General features: G+C 43.0%; 1 protein-coding gene across 7 annotated transcripts in view; it reads right to left on the bottom strand.

Moving 5' to 3' along the window:
• The window catches only part of GREB1 (growth regulating estrogen receptor binding 1), a 197,317-nt gene that overhangs the window by 76,836 nt on the left and 104,075 nt on the right, over positions 1-16,406 (bottom strand). For 6 of the 7 annotated variants that reach the window (XM_056564205.1, XM_056564202.1, XM_056564207.1 and 3 more), the window contains exons 6-8: positions 3,790-3,972; positions 1,437-1,568; positions 141-257 (exon numbers count right to left, since the gene is read on the bottom strand). In XM_056564205.1, coding sequence (XP_056420180.1) covers positions 141-257; positions 1,437-1,568; positions 3,790-3,972 — 432 coding nt within the window. The remainder of the gene's footprint in view (positions 1-140; positions 258-1,436; positions 1,569-3,789; positions 3,973-16,406) is intronic. The other variant, XM_056564208.1, reaches the window with a different exon arrangement.

Below are 16,406 nucleotides of genomic sequence, written 5' to 3'. Positions count from 1 at the left end.
TCTGTACTGACAAGTGGCAAAAACCAGAAAATCAGAGCCAAAATGAAATAAATAAATAAAGTTCTGACTGATAAGAAGCTGTGATCACAGTTGTGTTGGCACCACCCAGCATGGTATGGTAGAAGAAGGGCATCACCTACCTAATACTGCTGGTCTAGTCTGTACAGATGGATTCAGCTTCGCAGACTGCTGGGTATATGTGCCATTATTATTTTGATAAGTCGTTCCATTCGGCACTTGGGGAAATCCATTTTCTCCTGCAAGACATTGGTATCACGTTGTAAAGTTTGGAGGTTTCACACACAACGGCCCATATTTAGTAACACTGTCTAATACTTAGACCAGTGTTTCCCAACCGGTGTGCCTCCAGCTGTTGCAAAACTACAACTCCCAGCATGCCCGGACAGCCACTATGCGACACACATGTGCGACAGTTTAGTAAATCACTAGGTAAAACACTGGTTAACTGACTTCAGAAAGCTTAAAGGGGTACTCCGGCGCTAAGACATCTTATCCCCTATCCATAGGATAGGGGATAAGATGCCTGATCGCGGGGGTCCCGCCGCTGGGGACCCCCGTGATCTTCCACACCACACCTTGTTAGAATGACCCCCTGGAGCCTGCTCGCTCCGGGTCTGATTACTGGCGATCACGGGGACTGAGCATAGTGATGTCACGGCTCCGCCCCCGTGTGACGTCACTCTCCGCCCCCTCAATGTAAGCCTATGGGAGTGGGCGTGACGTCACACGTCACATAGGCTTGCATTGAGGGGGCGGAGCGTCATGTCACACAGGGGCGGAGCCGTGACATCACTATGCTCAGTCCCCGTGATCGCCAGTAATCAGACCCGGAGTGAGCACGCTCCAGGGGGTCATTCTAACAGGGGTGCGGCGTGGAAGATCACGGGGGTCCCCAGAGGCGGGACCACTGCGATCAGGTATCTTATCCCTTATCCTTTGGATATGGGATAAGATGTCTTAGCGCCAGAGTACCCCTTTAAATACAACCCGACATTCTTAGTAAATAAGGGCCACTTAGCTCCCATCTTCCAGTGCACATGTAATGCAAAGCAGATGTGGAGGATGCAGTTTCTTCTACTGCACAATGCTTTGTGCGAACACTTTACAGCAGTGGCCTCAAACTGTGGCGCTCCAGATGTTGCAAAACTTCAGTTGAAGTTTTGCAACATCTGGAGGGCCACAGTTTGAGATCACTGCTTTACGGCGTATACCTGCTTCACGGCGTATAATGTACTAGTGTCAATACAGACACTGAACCACTAGAGGGCAGCAGCGAGCAGCGTCCTGCATCCTGAGTGGTAACTGGAATATCGATGGCAGCTTTAAATACGAACTGAAGACGTCACATGTAGATCTAGAGGATGTAAATATATGGACAATTATGAAATGATGTATAACATTTCATCGACTCTTACCTGCCAGGGGACCGCCATTTGTCATATGTATAGCGGGATCACTCATCTTATTTATCATGGCGACAGAACTATCCAGCAGAGTGAGCCCAGTGGTTGATGTCAAGCTAGAAGAAGAATGGCGGCTTCTTACTTCTTTAAGGAATATAGTTAACAGATTGAGAGAGAAAAAGAAAACTGTTTGATAAAATTTGCATTATCCGGTTCAATAGTTTTTATTAGGAGTTTTGAAAATGCAATTTAATAAAATAAATATAAAACAAACAAAACGACACAATAGATATACCTCATATATACTCGTCAAAGTCGCGAAACAATGTATTAGTATTAATATATATATATATATATATATATATATATATATATAAACACAGTATACAGTATATTATATTAAATTTGCATTATCAGTACAATTATCATTTATGTTTCATTTTGTAGGAAATAAGATTAAAGGGGTATTCCAGGAAAAAACTTTTTTTTTATATATATATATATATCAACTGGCTCCAGAAAGTTAAACAGATTTGTAAATTACTTCTATTAAAATATCTTAATCCTTTCAGTACTTATGAGCTTCTGAAGTTAAGGTTGTTCTTTTCTGTCTAAGTCCTCTCTGATGACACGTGTCTCGGGAACCACCCAGTTTAGAAGAGGTTTGCTATGGGGATTTGCTTCTAAACTGGGCGGTTCCCGAGGCAGGTGTCATCAGAGAGCACTTAGACAGAAAAGAACAACTCAACTTCAGAAGCTCATAAGTACTGAAAGGATTAATATTTTTTTAATAGAAGTAATTTACAAATCTGTGGAACTTTCTGGAGCCAGTTGATTATATAAAAAAAAAGTTTTTTCCTGCATAATCCCTTTAATACTATATAGTAAAAGGAAGGCACTACTGAAGCCTTCAGCCACCTCCACCACCCTTCCCCAACCTTGGTCTATACTTACATCATGGCACATGACTACCTTTGTAGTGTTACATTTTTTTGCCATGTTAATTTGGACCTTTATGTCTACTGTGTGGTAGTATTAATTAGGCACTATATGGCAGTACATTTTGGCACTGTATTGCACTATATTGTGCCACTGTTTGTTAGTATTAGTTCAGCACTATATGGCAGTAAATTGTTGACTTTGTAGTGTACTATATTGCGTCACTGTGTGTTAGGATGAATTAGGGACTATATGGTAGTTGTCTGTTGGCACTGTATTGTACTACATTGTGCCACTGTGCGGTAATATTAATTAGGCCCTGTATGGTAGTAGATTGTTGGCACTGTAGCGTAATACATTGTGTCACTGTGTGGCAGTATTATTTAGGCACTATATAGCAATACATTGTTGGCACTGAAGTGTACTATATTGTGTCACTTTGTGGTATTATTAATTAGGCACTATATGGCAATAAATTGTTGGCACTGTAGTGTACTTTATTGTGTCACTCTGTGGTATTATTAATTAGGCACTATATGGCAATAAATTGTTGGCACTGAAATATACTTTATTGTGTCACTGTGTGGTAGTGATAATTTGGCACTTTATGGCAGTAAATTGTTGGTACTGTAGTGTACTATATTGTGTCACTGTGTGGTAGTATTAATAAGGCACTATATGGCAGGAAATTGTTGGCTCTGTATCATACTATCTGTGGCATTGTATGACAGTATTATTTAGGCACTATAATAAAGTACATTCTTGGCACGCAATAGTCTTATATTTTGGCACTGTGTAGTGGTGATATTAAAGTACTATATGGCAATAAATTGTTGGCACTGTGTTGAACTACTGTATATTAGGGCACTGTGTGATAGGATTTTAGGCACTATAAAAAGTACATTGTTGGCACTCAATTGACTTCTATTTTGCCACAGTGTAGTGGTATTATTTAGGCATGATATGGCAATAAATAGTTGTCCCTGTGTTGTACTATATTGTGGCATTGTGTAGTAGAATTATTTAGGCATTACATGGCAGTAAACTATGTAGCAGCATTGTGTGGCAGAACTATTTAGGCAATGTATAGCAGTAAATTGCTAGCACTAGATAGCACTCTTTTCTGGTTGTAGTGACACTATTAATGCATCATATGGCCCAATTTAAAGGCGGCTTCACACACGGTGCTTTTTGAGTCAAAATCAGAAGTGGGCTCAGAAAAAAAAGGTATTATAAGCCATTTCTTTAAATTACTTAAAAACCTGAATCAGAAACAGCGGTGACAGTGTGTGAAACAGCTGTTATGGTAGCATTATGGTGATGTTACTCTCTGCTATTTCTCCTTTAAAAGATGTCAGCCCATGTATGCCCCAGAGCCTACACAGACCTACATGTGGACCTGCCAATAGTCCTTAGACCAGCTCACCTGTCCCCTTCCAGGAAATAAGGGCGCCTTTTGTTAAGTATCCTTGTGCGTTCCGGATGAGATAATACTTCAAGTGTTTCTGTTTCTTGGGCTGTGTGGTCAGCTTAAGGTTAATGTGGTTGGAAAACTCTGTAAAGTAACGGAAGCCTTTCTCTCCGCATCCAACGCAATTGCCAGAAAATCCTGCACAAAAAGAGAACAGATAGAACATTGATTGTCAAATATATAAAAAATATGGAACGTCTCCTATTAACCATTTATATATATATATATATATATATATATATATATATATATATATATATATAATGTTATAGGAAAGTATTCAATATAGCTTGTATTTTATTCATCTAACGCTCTGCTCTTTTGATGTTTAGGAGTCCTGTGGGCGGTCCTACTCAATGAGTGACAGTCTTTACCATTTGACTCCAAATGAACAGATATATGACAATCACTGATAAGACCACCCACTGGACTCATTTCTCTGCTAAGGACTCAGTTTTTTTCTTACTTCAACCGGTGTGCCTCTGGCTGTTGCACAACTACAACTCCCAGCATGCCCAGACAGCCAAAGACACCCTGGTTGGGAAACACTGGCTTAGGAGTTCTGTGGGTGGTCTTCCTGATAACTGACATCTATCTCTCTATAGAAAGTCATATAGGAGAGGCTGTCAGTCACTGAGTGGGGCCGCCCACTGGACTCCTAAACTATTTATGAATTCTGCTACTGTTTTGTGAATACAGATCCTATACAGACATATGTTATCTCAATGGTTACAGACTACTATGTGTAGATCTGCTGTCATGTCCTATTTGACCCTTTGCACACTTCCAAACCTTTTCGGTACAGTATGGTACGATTTTGTGGCACTGCATGGTATTTTTATTTAGACAGTATATACAGTAGCAGTAAATTTACAGTCTATATGGTAAGTGAGGCATAATGTGGTGGCATTATTAATGCATCATATGGTGCTGTTTTATGGTAGTATTATGTACTCTTTCTTTCCCAAACAAATGAAATGGGGACATAGGTAGTTTTTTTAGACTCAGTGTAGAGAGGGAACCATGATGGACATTTATCAACGGGTTTAGTCAGGTTTTCTTTACTATAATTGTCGCAAAATTGTCGCAACTGCGACTACGTGTGTTTTCTGAAGAACAAGAAAAGCAAGAAAATTCAAACTTGCTTACGTAGTAAATTTTTCAAAATGGATTTGCTTTAGTCGGGTATTTATCAACTGCGACAGTCGCAACTGCGCAAAAAAAGTCGCAACAAGGTTAAAAATTGACTAAATTTACTCCAGCTCAAACATGGAGCAGAAAAAGCTAATACCAAAGTAAAAAAGGAAAAATTGCTTACGTGAAAGAAAATTATCAACAGGCTGAAACCAGTTGATAAATAAGTCACACATAAGCAAAAAAAAAGTAAGGAAAAAATACAAAAAAAAAGAATACATAAGCAAACATTGATAAATGTCCCTCATTATGTCCATCAAGTTCAGCCAAGAAATTGAAGAGAAGGGTTATGGTTGGATGAAGGGGAAGGGATGTGATTTTATATTTCTGCATAATCATTAATGTTATTTTGTTCTAGGAATGTATCTAACCCTGTTTTGAAGCTTTCAACTGTTCCTGCTGTGACCAGTTCCTGAGGTAGACTGTTCCATAAATTCACAGTTCTTAAGGTAAAGAAGGTGTGTTGCCCCTTGCGACTAAACCTTTTCTTCTCCAGATGGAGGGAGTGCCTACTTGTCCTTTGAGGGGGTTTAACCTGGAACAGTTTTTCCCATATTTTTGTATAGGCCATTTATATACTCATATACATTGATCCCCCTTAAACATTTCACCTGTTATTAATAACGGACGTTATTTTGTGATGGGAGAATGAACGGAAGAAATAGTGCATGCAGTATTTCTCCCGTTACTATCTTCCATCACAAAATAACGTCCGTTATTAATAACGGGCTATAACGGGTTAAAACGGATAATGTAAAAATCCCATAGACTATAAAGGGATTTTCTAACAGCTGTATGGGATTTTGTAACGGCCGTTTAACGACCAATTTTCAGAGTTTTTATTAGGGATCAACCGATATCGATTTTTTAGGGTCGATACCAATAATCTGTGGAGGCTAAGGCCGATAGCCGATAACTTATACCGCCACCCGCTTCTCTCCCCCTGCCTGTCCTGGGGTCCTCCTGAGTCCTACCACTGCCGCTGCCCCCCTACCTATCCTCTGGCCAGACACCGCCGCCGCCCGCTTCTCTCCCCCTACCGGTCCTTAGTACAACCACCGCCGCTGCCCCATTGCCTCCCCCATCCCCGGTTTTATAATTACCTATTCCCGGGGCCCGGGGTCCACGCAACTTCTGCCTCCGGCGGCGTCCTGAGCTGTCCCTGTGCGCACTGACGGCGACGGCGCGTTGAGGACGTCACTTGTCATTGCGCAGAGCACATCGTAACACAGGACGCTGCAGGAGCCAGAAGTAGCGCGGACCCTGGGCCCCGGGAATAGGTAATTATAAAACCGGGGATGGGGGAGGCAATGGGGCAGCGGCAGTGGCGGTCTCAGGCCGGGGCAGTGCAGTGGGGGGGATGCGATGCGTTGCTATGGGGGGTGCTGTGCAGTGGGGGCGGGGGGGGGGCTGGTGCATAATTGGATTATCGGCAAGGTAAATGCCAATACCGATAACGTCCAAAATCGCGAATATCGGCCGATAATCGGTCGATCCCTAGTTTTTATAACGGACGTTTATGACGGATCTTTTAACAGATGAATTTTATAGTGTGAGAGTAGCCTAAAATGTTCCATGCCCCATATTAGTTTAGTCGCGCGTCTCTGCCCCCTTTCCAGCTCCGCAACGTCCCTTTTATCAACTGGTGACCAAAACTGAACAGCATATTCCAGGTGAAGCCGTACCAATGCTTTATAAAGGGGGAGTATTATGTCCCTGTCCCTCTAGTTCATGCCTCTTTTTATACATGACAATATCCTGCCGGCTTTGGAAGCAGCAGCCTGACATTGCATGCTATTCTGTAGTCTGTGATCTACAAGTACAGCCAGATCCTTCTCTATCAGTGACTCTGACAGTTTAATCCCCCCTAAGACATACGATGCATGCAGGTTATTAGTACCCAGATGCATAACTTTACATTTATCCACATTGAACATCATTTGCCAAGTGGAACAGATTTTTTTTAATTTTTAATTTTATTTATGACAATAAATTGAATGATCACAGTCAGAGGATCTTAAAATTGTAAGAAATTTATACACAAAGTATATTAGTAAAATATTGGTAAAATATAACTTGCCCCTTAAAGTTTCAGTTTCGTACCATTTTCGAAATTTCTACTTGAATGGACACATTGCCTTCAGAGGATTAAACATTATAATACTGTAATGCATTCACACACACCAGATCTACGGAGGCGCAATTGTGGATCTGCAGTTGTAAAATCTACATTTGCGGATTTTTACTTCATTAAAGGGGTATTCCAGGAAAAAAACTTTTTTTATATATATCAACTGGCTCCAGAAAGTTAAACAGATTTGTAAATGACTTCTATTTAAAAAATCTTAATCCTTTCAGTACTTATGAGCTTCTGAAGTTAAGGTTGTTCTTTTCTGTCTAAGTGCTCTCTGATGACACCTGTCTCGGGAAACGCCCAGTTTAGAAGCAAATCCCCATAGTAAACCTCTTCTAAACTGGGCGGTTCCCAAGACAGGTGTCATCAGAGAGCACTTAGACAGAAAAGAACAACCTTAACTTCAGAAGCTCATAAGTACTGAAGGGATTAAGATTTTTTAATAGAAGTAATTTACAAATCTGTTTAACTTTCTGTAGCCAGCTGATATATATATAAAAAAGTTTTTTCCTGGATAACCCTTAATATACCAATCAAAAAATACATCAGAATTGCCTTGTAAAATCCAGTGGCGGATCCAATGAGTGTGAATGCTCCCTAAAGACCTAATACTGCTCACAGCTGAGGGTTTGCTGCAAGCTATCAAGCAATATGCATCAGCGACACATTCTAACGCACTGTTTTCCCAACTGGAGCGCCTCCAGCTGTTGCAAAACTACAACTCCCAGCCTGTTTTCTATGGCTGGATAAACCCTTTTATCTATTTTGTTTTCTTTTGTTGTTTTTTTTTTTTGTTTTTTTTTAAATGGTCCAAAATGCTGCAAAACAGTAAAGCAATGGCTACTCGGTCGGTGCCCCAGTCATCCATAGTCATTATTTACTGCACCTCACTGAACTGAACCCCATAGTTCCGTGTTTCCCAACCAGGGTGCCTCCAGCTGTTGCAAAAGTACAACTCCCAACATGCCCGGACAGCGAAAGGCTGTCCGGGCATGCTGAGAGTTGTAGTTTTGCAACAGCTGGAGGCACCCTGGTTGGAAAACACTGAACCATTGTCATCATTTACTGCACCTAACTGCACTGAATCCCATTGTTCTGTGTTTCCCAACAAGGTGCCTCCAGCTGTTGCAAAACTACAACTCCCAGCCGAAGGCTGTCCGGGCAGGCTGGGAGTTGTAGTTTTGCAACAGCTGGAGGCACCCTGGTTGGAAAACACTGAACCATTGTCATCATTTACTGCACCTAACTGCACTGAATCCCATAGTTCTGTGTTTCCCAACAGGGTGCCTCCAGCTGTTGCAAAACTACAACTCCCAGCCAAAGGCTGTCCGGGCAGGCTGGGAGTTGTAGTTTTGCAACAGCTGGGGGCACCCTGGTTTGGAAACAACGATCCTTTGCTACAATGCAAGGACTGACTTGTTTTAATCCTCCGAACATAGACAGGGCCGCTCCCGTTCACAACAGCAAACAGAGATTTTGTGCATCCTTTTAAATGATAAATACATCAATAAATAATTATAAAATATTATTAATAACTAAATAAATAAATAAATGAGTTTCTTAACAGCCAAATGAATGCACCCGGTCAGCACTGCTCCAAAGCTGCCGTCCTTATTTCTTTCTTTCTTTTTAATAGTGTTCATTCATGGTGCGGCCTGTCTAGTTTCTATGGGTACCAGGGCCTGTATGAAGCATTAGCTGATGCAGGAGTTAGCATCACATGCTGTGGTACACAGGTTGCCTGCATAGGTCACAGTGACATCTCAGGTCATGACAACTTGGCAGCCGGGACAATCCACAGCGCTAATCTAGGTATCTGCCAGCCATCTGCTTAACATCCATGAAAAAAGCCTGCAGGAACATGAGCCTCTCCAGAACATTATCTCCGAACATCAGGTCAAATAGTGCAGGAAACACAAAACTGTGAAATCCAACAATACCCTCCGAGCTGAAGATTAATCGCCCCATAAATCCCCGGGAGAGAGGGGGCTAAAAGGGGACGGATTTTATTTCATGCGGCTCTTTGGAAGTGGCTTCTCCCGAACAGCTTCTGGGTAGGGTTGGTATCTGACATTTGGAGCCACTCGGAGACAACTGCTAAGAAAACATTTCCAAAAAACGTACAATGTCGATATCAAATTTTCTACTTCTGCTGGAGACTGTTCACGGATTTATTAGGGCCATGCATACTACGGAATTTCTAGGACTAAATTTGGGTGTGGCAGCCTCCTATTGTCCTCGTTGGGATTCTGCTGCACTGTGCACACTGCGGAATTTCACTGCGGAAATTCCAATTCTTGAAACGATCATCATGTCGGCGGAACTGCATTGCCGTCAATGTCTGAGCGATCATAGCAGTGATTCAATGCAGCGGTGTCTGCTGTACACGAATTCCCCCCCCCCCCCCCCTCCCCTGTATTTTATGGCGTGGAAACTCTGGAGTGTACATGGACCCTTAGGCCGGGTTCACGCGTTAGGATATCGTGCGTAATGTCCGCAAAGAGAACACAAGCGGACATTCGGGTGTGGCAGCCTCCTATTGTCCTCATTGGGATTCTGCTGCACTGTGCACACTGCGGAATTTCACAGCGGAAATTCCAATTCTGGACACGTTCATTCTGTCGGCAGAACTGCATTGCCGTCAATGTCTGCGCGATCATAGCAGTGATTTAACATTCCACACATTTATACGATCCGGTAGGTGCGAGGGCTGCTCGGGAATGTGCCGTCTCATAGACTGTAATGCATTTCCTTGCGGACTCCGCAGAAAGAATAGACTTGTCTATTCTTTCTGCGGATGCTGGAATCATAATTTCTGCAGCAGAAACATCTAGCGCGGAAATTCTGACGTATGAACACTGCAGAAGAATCCTATTGAAATCAATGGGATTCTGCAAGCAGCGGAATGTCCGTGCGGAATATTCCGTGTGGACATTCCACAAAAAATCCCCCGTGTAAACATACCCTTACAGATCTTTTACTATGACTATAAAGTGGAAGTCATAATCCACTATTAAACACATAAACCAGATGTTACCCGTACATTCCCACACTGCAGATCGGCAACTGATATTAAATAAATTGATTTGCAAAAACACTGCACATATTCTGCAACTGATCAGCATCAGATCAGCAACGTGTCAACATATCTTAGGGGAGTGTTTTCCAACCAGGGCACCTCCATCTGTTATACAGGTGAAACTCAAAAAATGTGAATGTCGTGATTAGTAATGCAGTAATGCAACTTAAAAGGTGAAAGTAATATATGAGAGAGACTCATCACATGAAAAGCGAGATAGTTCAAGCCATGATTTGTCATAATTGTGATGATTATGGCTACAGCTCATGAAAACCCCAAAGCCCCCCCCCCCCCCCAATTACTAGGATTTGGGGAGCCATGTCATCTGCTGGTGTTGCTCCACTGTGCTGCATTATATGGGGTACTCCGGCGCTAATACATCTTATCCCCTATCCAAAGGATAGGGGATAAGATGTCTGATCGTGGGGGTCCCGCCGCTGGGGACCCCCGTGATCTTGCACGCAGCACCCCGTTATAATCAGTCCCCGGAGAGTGTTCGCTCCGGGTCTGATTACTGGCAATAACAGGGGCCGGAGCATTGTAACATCATGGCCTGCCCATCAATGCAAGCCTATGGGCAGCTGTCACGCCCCCTCCCATAGGCTTGTCCGGGCATGCTGAGAGTTGTAGTTTTGCAACAGCTGGAGGCACCCTGGTTGGAAAACACTGCTAGAGAGCCAGTAACTGTTTGGTGCAGATTTGTCTTGTGGTTTTCACTGCAACTTTCTGGCGCAAATGTTTGTGCAGCATATCCGGCATCCAGTGCGCATTTACCCCCGGTGTGAACAGCCTTCTACAGGGATCAATGAGGGAAGTCCCGTGACAGCCGCAGCTTACTGTGGACTTTGTACACCGACTAATAACGCCAAAAATATCTCTGTGTAAACAATGTGATCCAAGCTATCAGTCTGTGACTGACTCCCTATTGTCTGCCTCAGTATCTCCTCACTTCCGTGCTCTCGGTTATGTCACGCCACTCCAGCAAAAATGTCATACGGCGATACTGTCATGCCATATTATACTACATCACCATGTTATAGTATCCTGGGGGGGGAGATTTAGCCAACCTTGTACAAAGGATCAATGGAGCTGTTGCCCATAGCAACCAATCAGATTCTAACTAACTCTGTTTTGAAAAGCGCCTATTCCATGTCATTTTCTCTATTCACGCCCATCAAAGTTCTGCGGGTTGCCCTTGGAAACGGACTGTCAGACATGTGACCTCACAGCTTATCTTTAAGGGCTCATTAAAACAAAGGAATTTCCGGGAGGTAAATTCTAGCAGACTCCTTTTTATCTCAATGGGATTTTGCTGCATAGTTCACACTGCAAAAGTTCTGAAGCGAAACATCCGACGTTGAATTGGATTGCGGCGGAAAATTCTAAAATCTTATGGCAAAATCCAGAGTGAACGGTACGATACCTACTGTCCGCAGCAGAATGCGTTGGACATTTTACGCCGATTACGGAGGAGACTGCTGTAAACTAAACCAAAGTTTATACAGGTCGATGTGCAGCCGATAGCGATATTCTAAATGACCGCGCAAAAGATCCAGGGGGAGATTTATCAAAACCTGTGCAGAGGAAAAGTTGCTGAGTTGCCCAAAGCAATAAATCAGTTTGCTTCTTTCATTTTGCAGAGGCCTTGTTAATAATGAAAGAAGCGATCTGATTGGTTGCTATGGGCAACTGGGAACTTTTCCTCTGCACAGTTTTTGATAAATCTCCACCCCAATCCGCAGACAAACAAGCATTTGTACACTGGATGATCGATGTCCCTTTTTAACAGGCCGATGATCGGAAATGATAATCTGCTCGTGTAAAAGGGGCCTTACATAGAATATTTCCAAACAAAATCTGATGGAGCAAACCACTCTATTTTTTTTCAGGTTTAGGATAAGTTTCCACTTTGCTTTCCTTTTTTTTTTTTTTTTTTTTTAAATGCCCCATAAAAAGGCTACAAACACCACTGCAAAAAACAATAAAAAAAAAAACAATGCTGCAGCATGACAGTAGCTGAAAATCAGTGGGGACTTGCCATTTTTTTCCTTTGGCGTTCTTCCTCTCCTCTTTGGGGATAGACTTCCAAAGAGTGGTGGGTCTCCACGGTGCTGACCAATGACGGACACGTCAGATAAGTAGAAGGTGATTTTATTGGGATAATGCAACGCGTTTCACCGTGCTTGGGAGGCTTCATCAGGATGCCTGATGAAGCTGCGTCACCTTCTACGCATCACCTTCTACTAACCTGACGTGTCCGTCCTTGGTCAGCGCCGTGGAGATCCACCACTCTTTGGAAGTCTATCCCCAGTTGCGGTTCACCTGGTACGGAGGCTGCAGACCGGACCTTACCGCTCACTCACGCTTATCTTTGTTGTGTATGAGTCCACACAACCACCTGGGGTAAGAGGCTTGCAAAATCACTCCTTTTGCCATATCCACCCGGGTGGTTTTACGCTATGGAGCGCTCTCTTTTGTTTTTATTTCCTCTCCTCTTTGGCATTTGCAGTTTTGGCTTAGTGGCAGATTTCCAAAATCCCAACATGTTGAGACTATGGTGTTTTTTCTGGACAAAATCTTGGTGTTTCTCTCCCATAGTCTATGGGAGAAGGAAAATTACCATTAAAACAAAAATGCCATGTGGGCGTTTTTTTCCGGCATTTTCTTTTCCCCATTTCTTCAATAGTAAGCCTCGAGTCACATGATGAAAAAAATCACATATTTTTCATGATAAAAACGCAAGGGGAAAACACCAACACTTTGAGAAAAAAATAACTAACAAAAACAGCAGGGTAAGTGACAGAGTCGTTTTTTTGTGCCGAAAAGGGCAGCAAAAAAAATCAAGTGGAAACCTTATGCTGAATAAGGCAAAGTGGTTCAGGACTAAAGCCATGTTCACGTGACGGAATGTGTCTTGGAATCCCTATGTATTCCAATGGTGAAATGCATGTGAATTTTGCTTCAAAACCCACATCCCATTATGATAAATAGGAATCCACAACCTAGTTTATTTGAACTGGTTATAAAGTTTACATGAAAATCGGAGAAAATAAGTGTCATGTCACGTGATCCTGCACGTAAACTATGTCGAATTAGCCCCATTGTATGGAGAATATGCCCCTTTGTGGCCCCCAAACACAAAGTTAGTCTTTGATCATCGGGGCCTCCCAAAGAAGATGTTCGGGGGATGAGAAAGGATCGGGCAGAGTGATAAGAGGAGTCTGCCAGCAGTTTACCCCCATCTATTCATTTAGAACACACCATTACTCAACCAGTCCGAGTAATGAAGTGTACAACTATTGTAGACCTTCAACTTTGTGACTGAAGAAGGCAAAGTTGTAGAGCACTTTTGGTACCCTACAAAATTAAGGCCCCCCCATACATATTAGGGAACCCATCTATTGTCTAATGTGTATGGGGACTCTCACCACTACCCCAGCAGATGATGTAGATGAGAAGGATTAGGCAAAATCTCAATGTATGATTTGTTCTTCCAATAGATAAGCCACCACCAGAGGTGTTGGCCAAAGGATTCCTCTCCTATCCTACACGCACGGCCTGTGTATGGTGGAATCAGGACAGCGTTGGATGATGTATGGCCAGATTTACTCTCATTGAGCTCCCACAGTGCATTGCTACCTGGGAGAATGCCTAGAAAGGGAGAATTCTGAATTAAAGGGGTACTCCGCCCCAAGACATCTTAACCTCTATCCAAAGGATAGGGGATAAGATGTCTGATCGCGGGGGACCCGCCGCTGCTGCAATCGGCGTTCGTTCAGAGTGTTGGGTGCAGCTCCGGAGGCTTGTGACTTCACGGCCATGCCCCCTCAATGCAAGTCTGTGGGAGGGGGGCGTGACGTCTGTCACGCCCCCCTCCCATAGACTTGCATTGAGGGGGCATGGCCGTGACGTCACGAGCGGGGCGTGACCATGATGCCATGAGCCTCCACACCACATCGCCAGTCATCCGGCACGGAGCGTAGTTCGCTCAGTGCACAGGATGTCTGGGGTGCCGCAGCCGAGCAGCGGGACACCCACGATCAGACATCTTATCTACTATTCTTCGGATAGGGGATAAGATGTTTAGGGGCGGAGTACCCTTTTTAAGGTTATGGAGATGAATGGAGAAGAAAGGCAAGTTTTTACAGAGGTGACATTAAATTAGGCTGGGTACACATCACGCTTTCTCCCAAACGGGAGCGCATACGGCAGGGGGGAGCTGAAACCTCGCGCTCCCGTATGCCTTTCTATGCGCTCCCGTATGTAATTCATTTCAATGAGCCGGCCAGAGTGAAAAGTTCGGTCCGGTCGGCTAATTTTTGCGCCGTATGCGCTTTTACAACAGGACCAAAAACCGTGGTTGACCACGGTTTTAGGTCCGGTGAAAAAGCGCATACAGCGCAAAAAAGAGCCGACCAAACGTTTCACTCCGGCCGGCTCATTGAAATGAATTACATACATACGGGAGCGCGAGGTTTCAGCTCCCCCCTGCCGTATGCGCTCCCGTATGGGAGAAAACGTGATGTGAACCCAGCCTTAGAGTTGTACGTTGGTGACTCTCACAGACAGTAGAGACAGGCTGGCACGTGTACCCTATGGGGGACATGTATCAAAGATTGCACCCCTGTTTTGTGTTAAAAAATTTTGCGCTAAATTTTGCGCAAGCTGTTTTTTTTTTCCGTCTTTTTTTGCGTACATTCCGGTGGAGCATTTCCTCCAGATGTGTAGGTTTTCGGTGTACCTTGGAGTGACATATTTAGTACGCACTAATTTATTAACTGGGTACATTTCATTTGCTCGCAGAAATCTTGCGCAATGACCATATTTTTTATGCAAATATAAGCCATCTTGGACTGCACGTAGCAAGATGCTCTATTTAATCGATTCCATTTTTCAAAGAGTGGATTGAGGAGATTACTATATTTGCCCGCAATTTATAAAACTCATTGCGCTTGATTGATAAATTTAGCGCTTCTGCGTATAATTTAGAATTCGGCAAAATGATACATGTCCCTCTATGTCTACATATATATAGAGCTGCTTGGTGGCGTCCAGATGCCTGTGTATACATCGAGCAGACACTATTACCTGACCATTACCTGTGCCGTCTATGTCTGGAATGTCTACAGACATGTTTATTGAGGAAATGGGGGGAGGGTGAGAATCAGTCTGAAGCTGCCCCCATTGGTGGCCTGGCCTAAACTACTATCATTTATTGTTCTTTTGTGCCTTTGTCTAAAGTGCTATTAATACAAAGGCTTCCTCCGGCTAATTGCCGAGCTTTCATGTCAGAGACAGATCTGCTCTTGTGGAATTTTATTATCTATTGGTAGGAAGAGGACGGTGTTTGTAGAATCCAGACATTGCTGAGTAAATGACCTACAACTGTTTGTCATTGAAATCTCTATACTAGGAAAAACCAGCCGAGATTTGGGCTTTGTGTGCTTTATTATATCCTTTTACATATATATTAACTACAGGGAATATTCAAGTAGTGTTATAGGCAAATGTACCGGGGGGCTGTGAAATTAATTCCACCGAAAGGATGAACATGTTCATTCTTTTGGTGGAATCTGCCCGGAAAAGCCTATAATTCAATGAAACTTTGATTTCCAACGCCTATTTCTGCGTCAAAATTCAGTGGCAAATAAGCCGATTCTGCCAAGATGTTCAGCAAAAGAATTAAAGCAAGTTTACTAAGTGTGAACATACCCTAAAAAAAAATGATCTCTTTGACTACTTCCACCTTTCTTGCAAAAAACATACTGGCCATGCTAATTTGCGTAATTAATTATATATGCGTGACATCACAGGATACACATATGCAGGGAAAATGTTGTCCTATTCTGACCCCTATTTATTACTATTACATTTTATTTCTCCTTATACGGACCTGTATGAGGCTCATTTTTTGCGCCTTGATCTGTAGTTTTTAAAAGTACCATTTTTGATTCAATGTGACTTTTTGATCACTTTTTTTTATTAAATTCGGGAGTTGCAGTTAGTTACTAACTACAACTCCCAGCATGTCCTGATACAGCCTGTGGCTCAGCAGCTGCACCAAATGAAAACTACAACTCCCAGCATGTTGGACTATATAGTAGTATATAGTATAGGTCAGTGTTTCCCAACCAGGGGTGCCTCCAGCTGTTGCAAAACTACAAC

This window comes from Hyla sarda, chromosome 3 (assembly GCF_029499605.1).
Source record: "Hyla sarda isolate aHylSar1 chromosome 3, aHylSar1.hap1, whole genome shotgun sequence".
Classification (NCBI taxonomy): domain Eukaryota; kingdom Metazoa; phylum Chordata; class Amphibia; order Anura; family Hylidae; genus Hyla; species Hyla sarda.
This window is presented reverse-complemented; position numbering and strand designations above follow the sequence as displayed.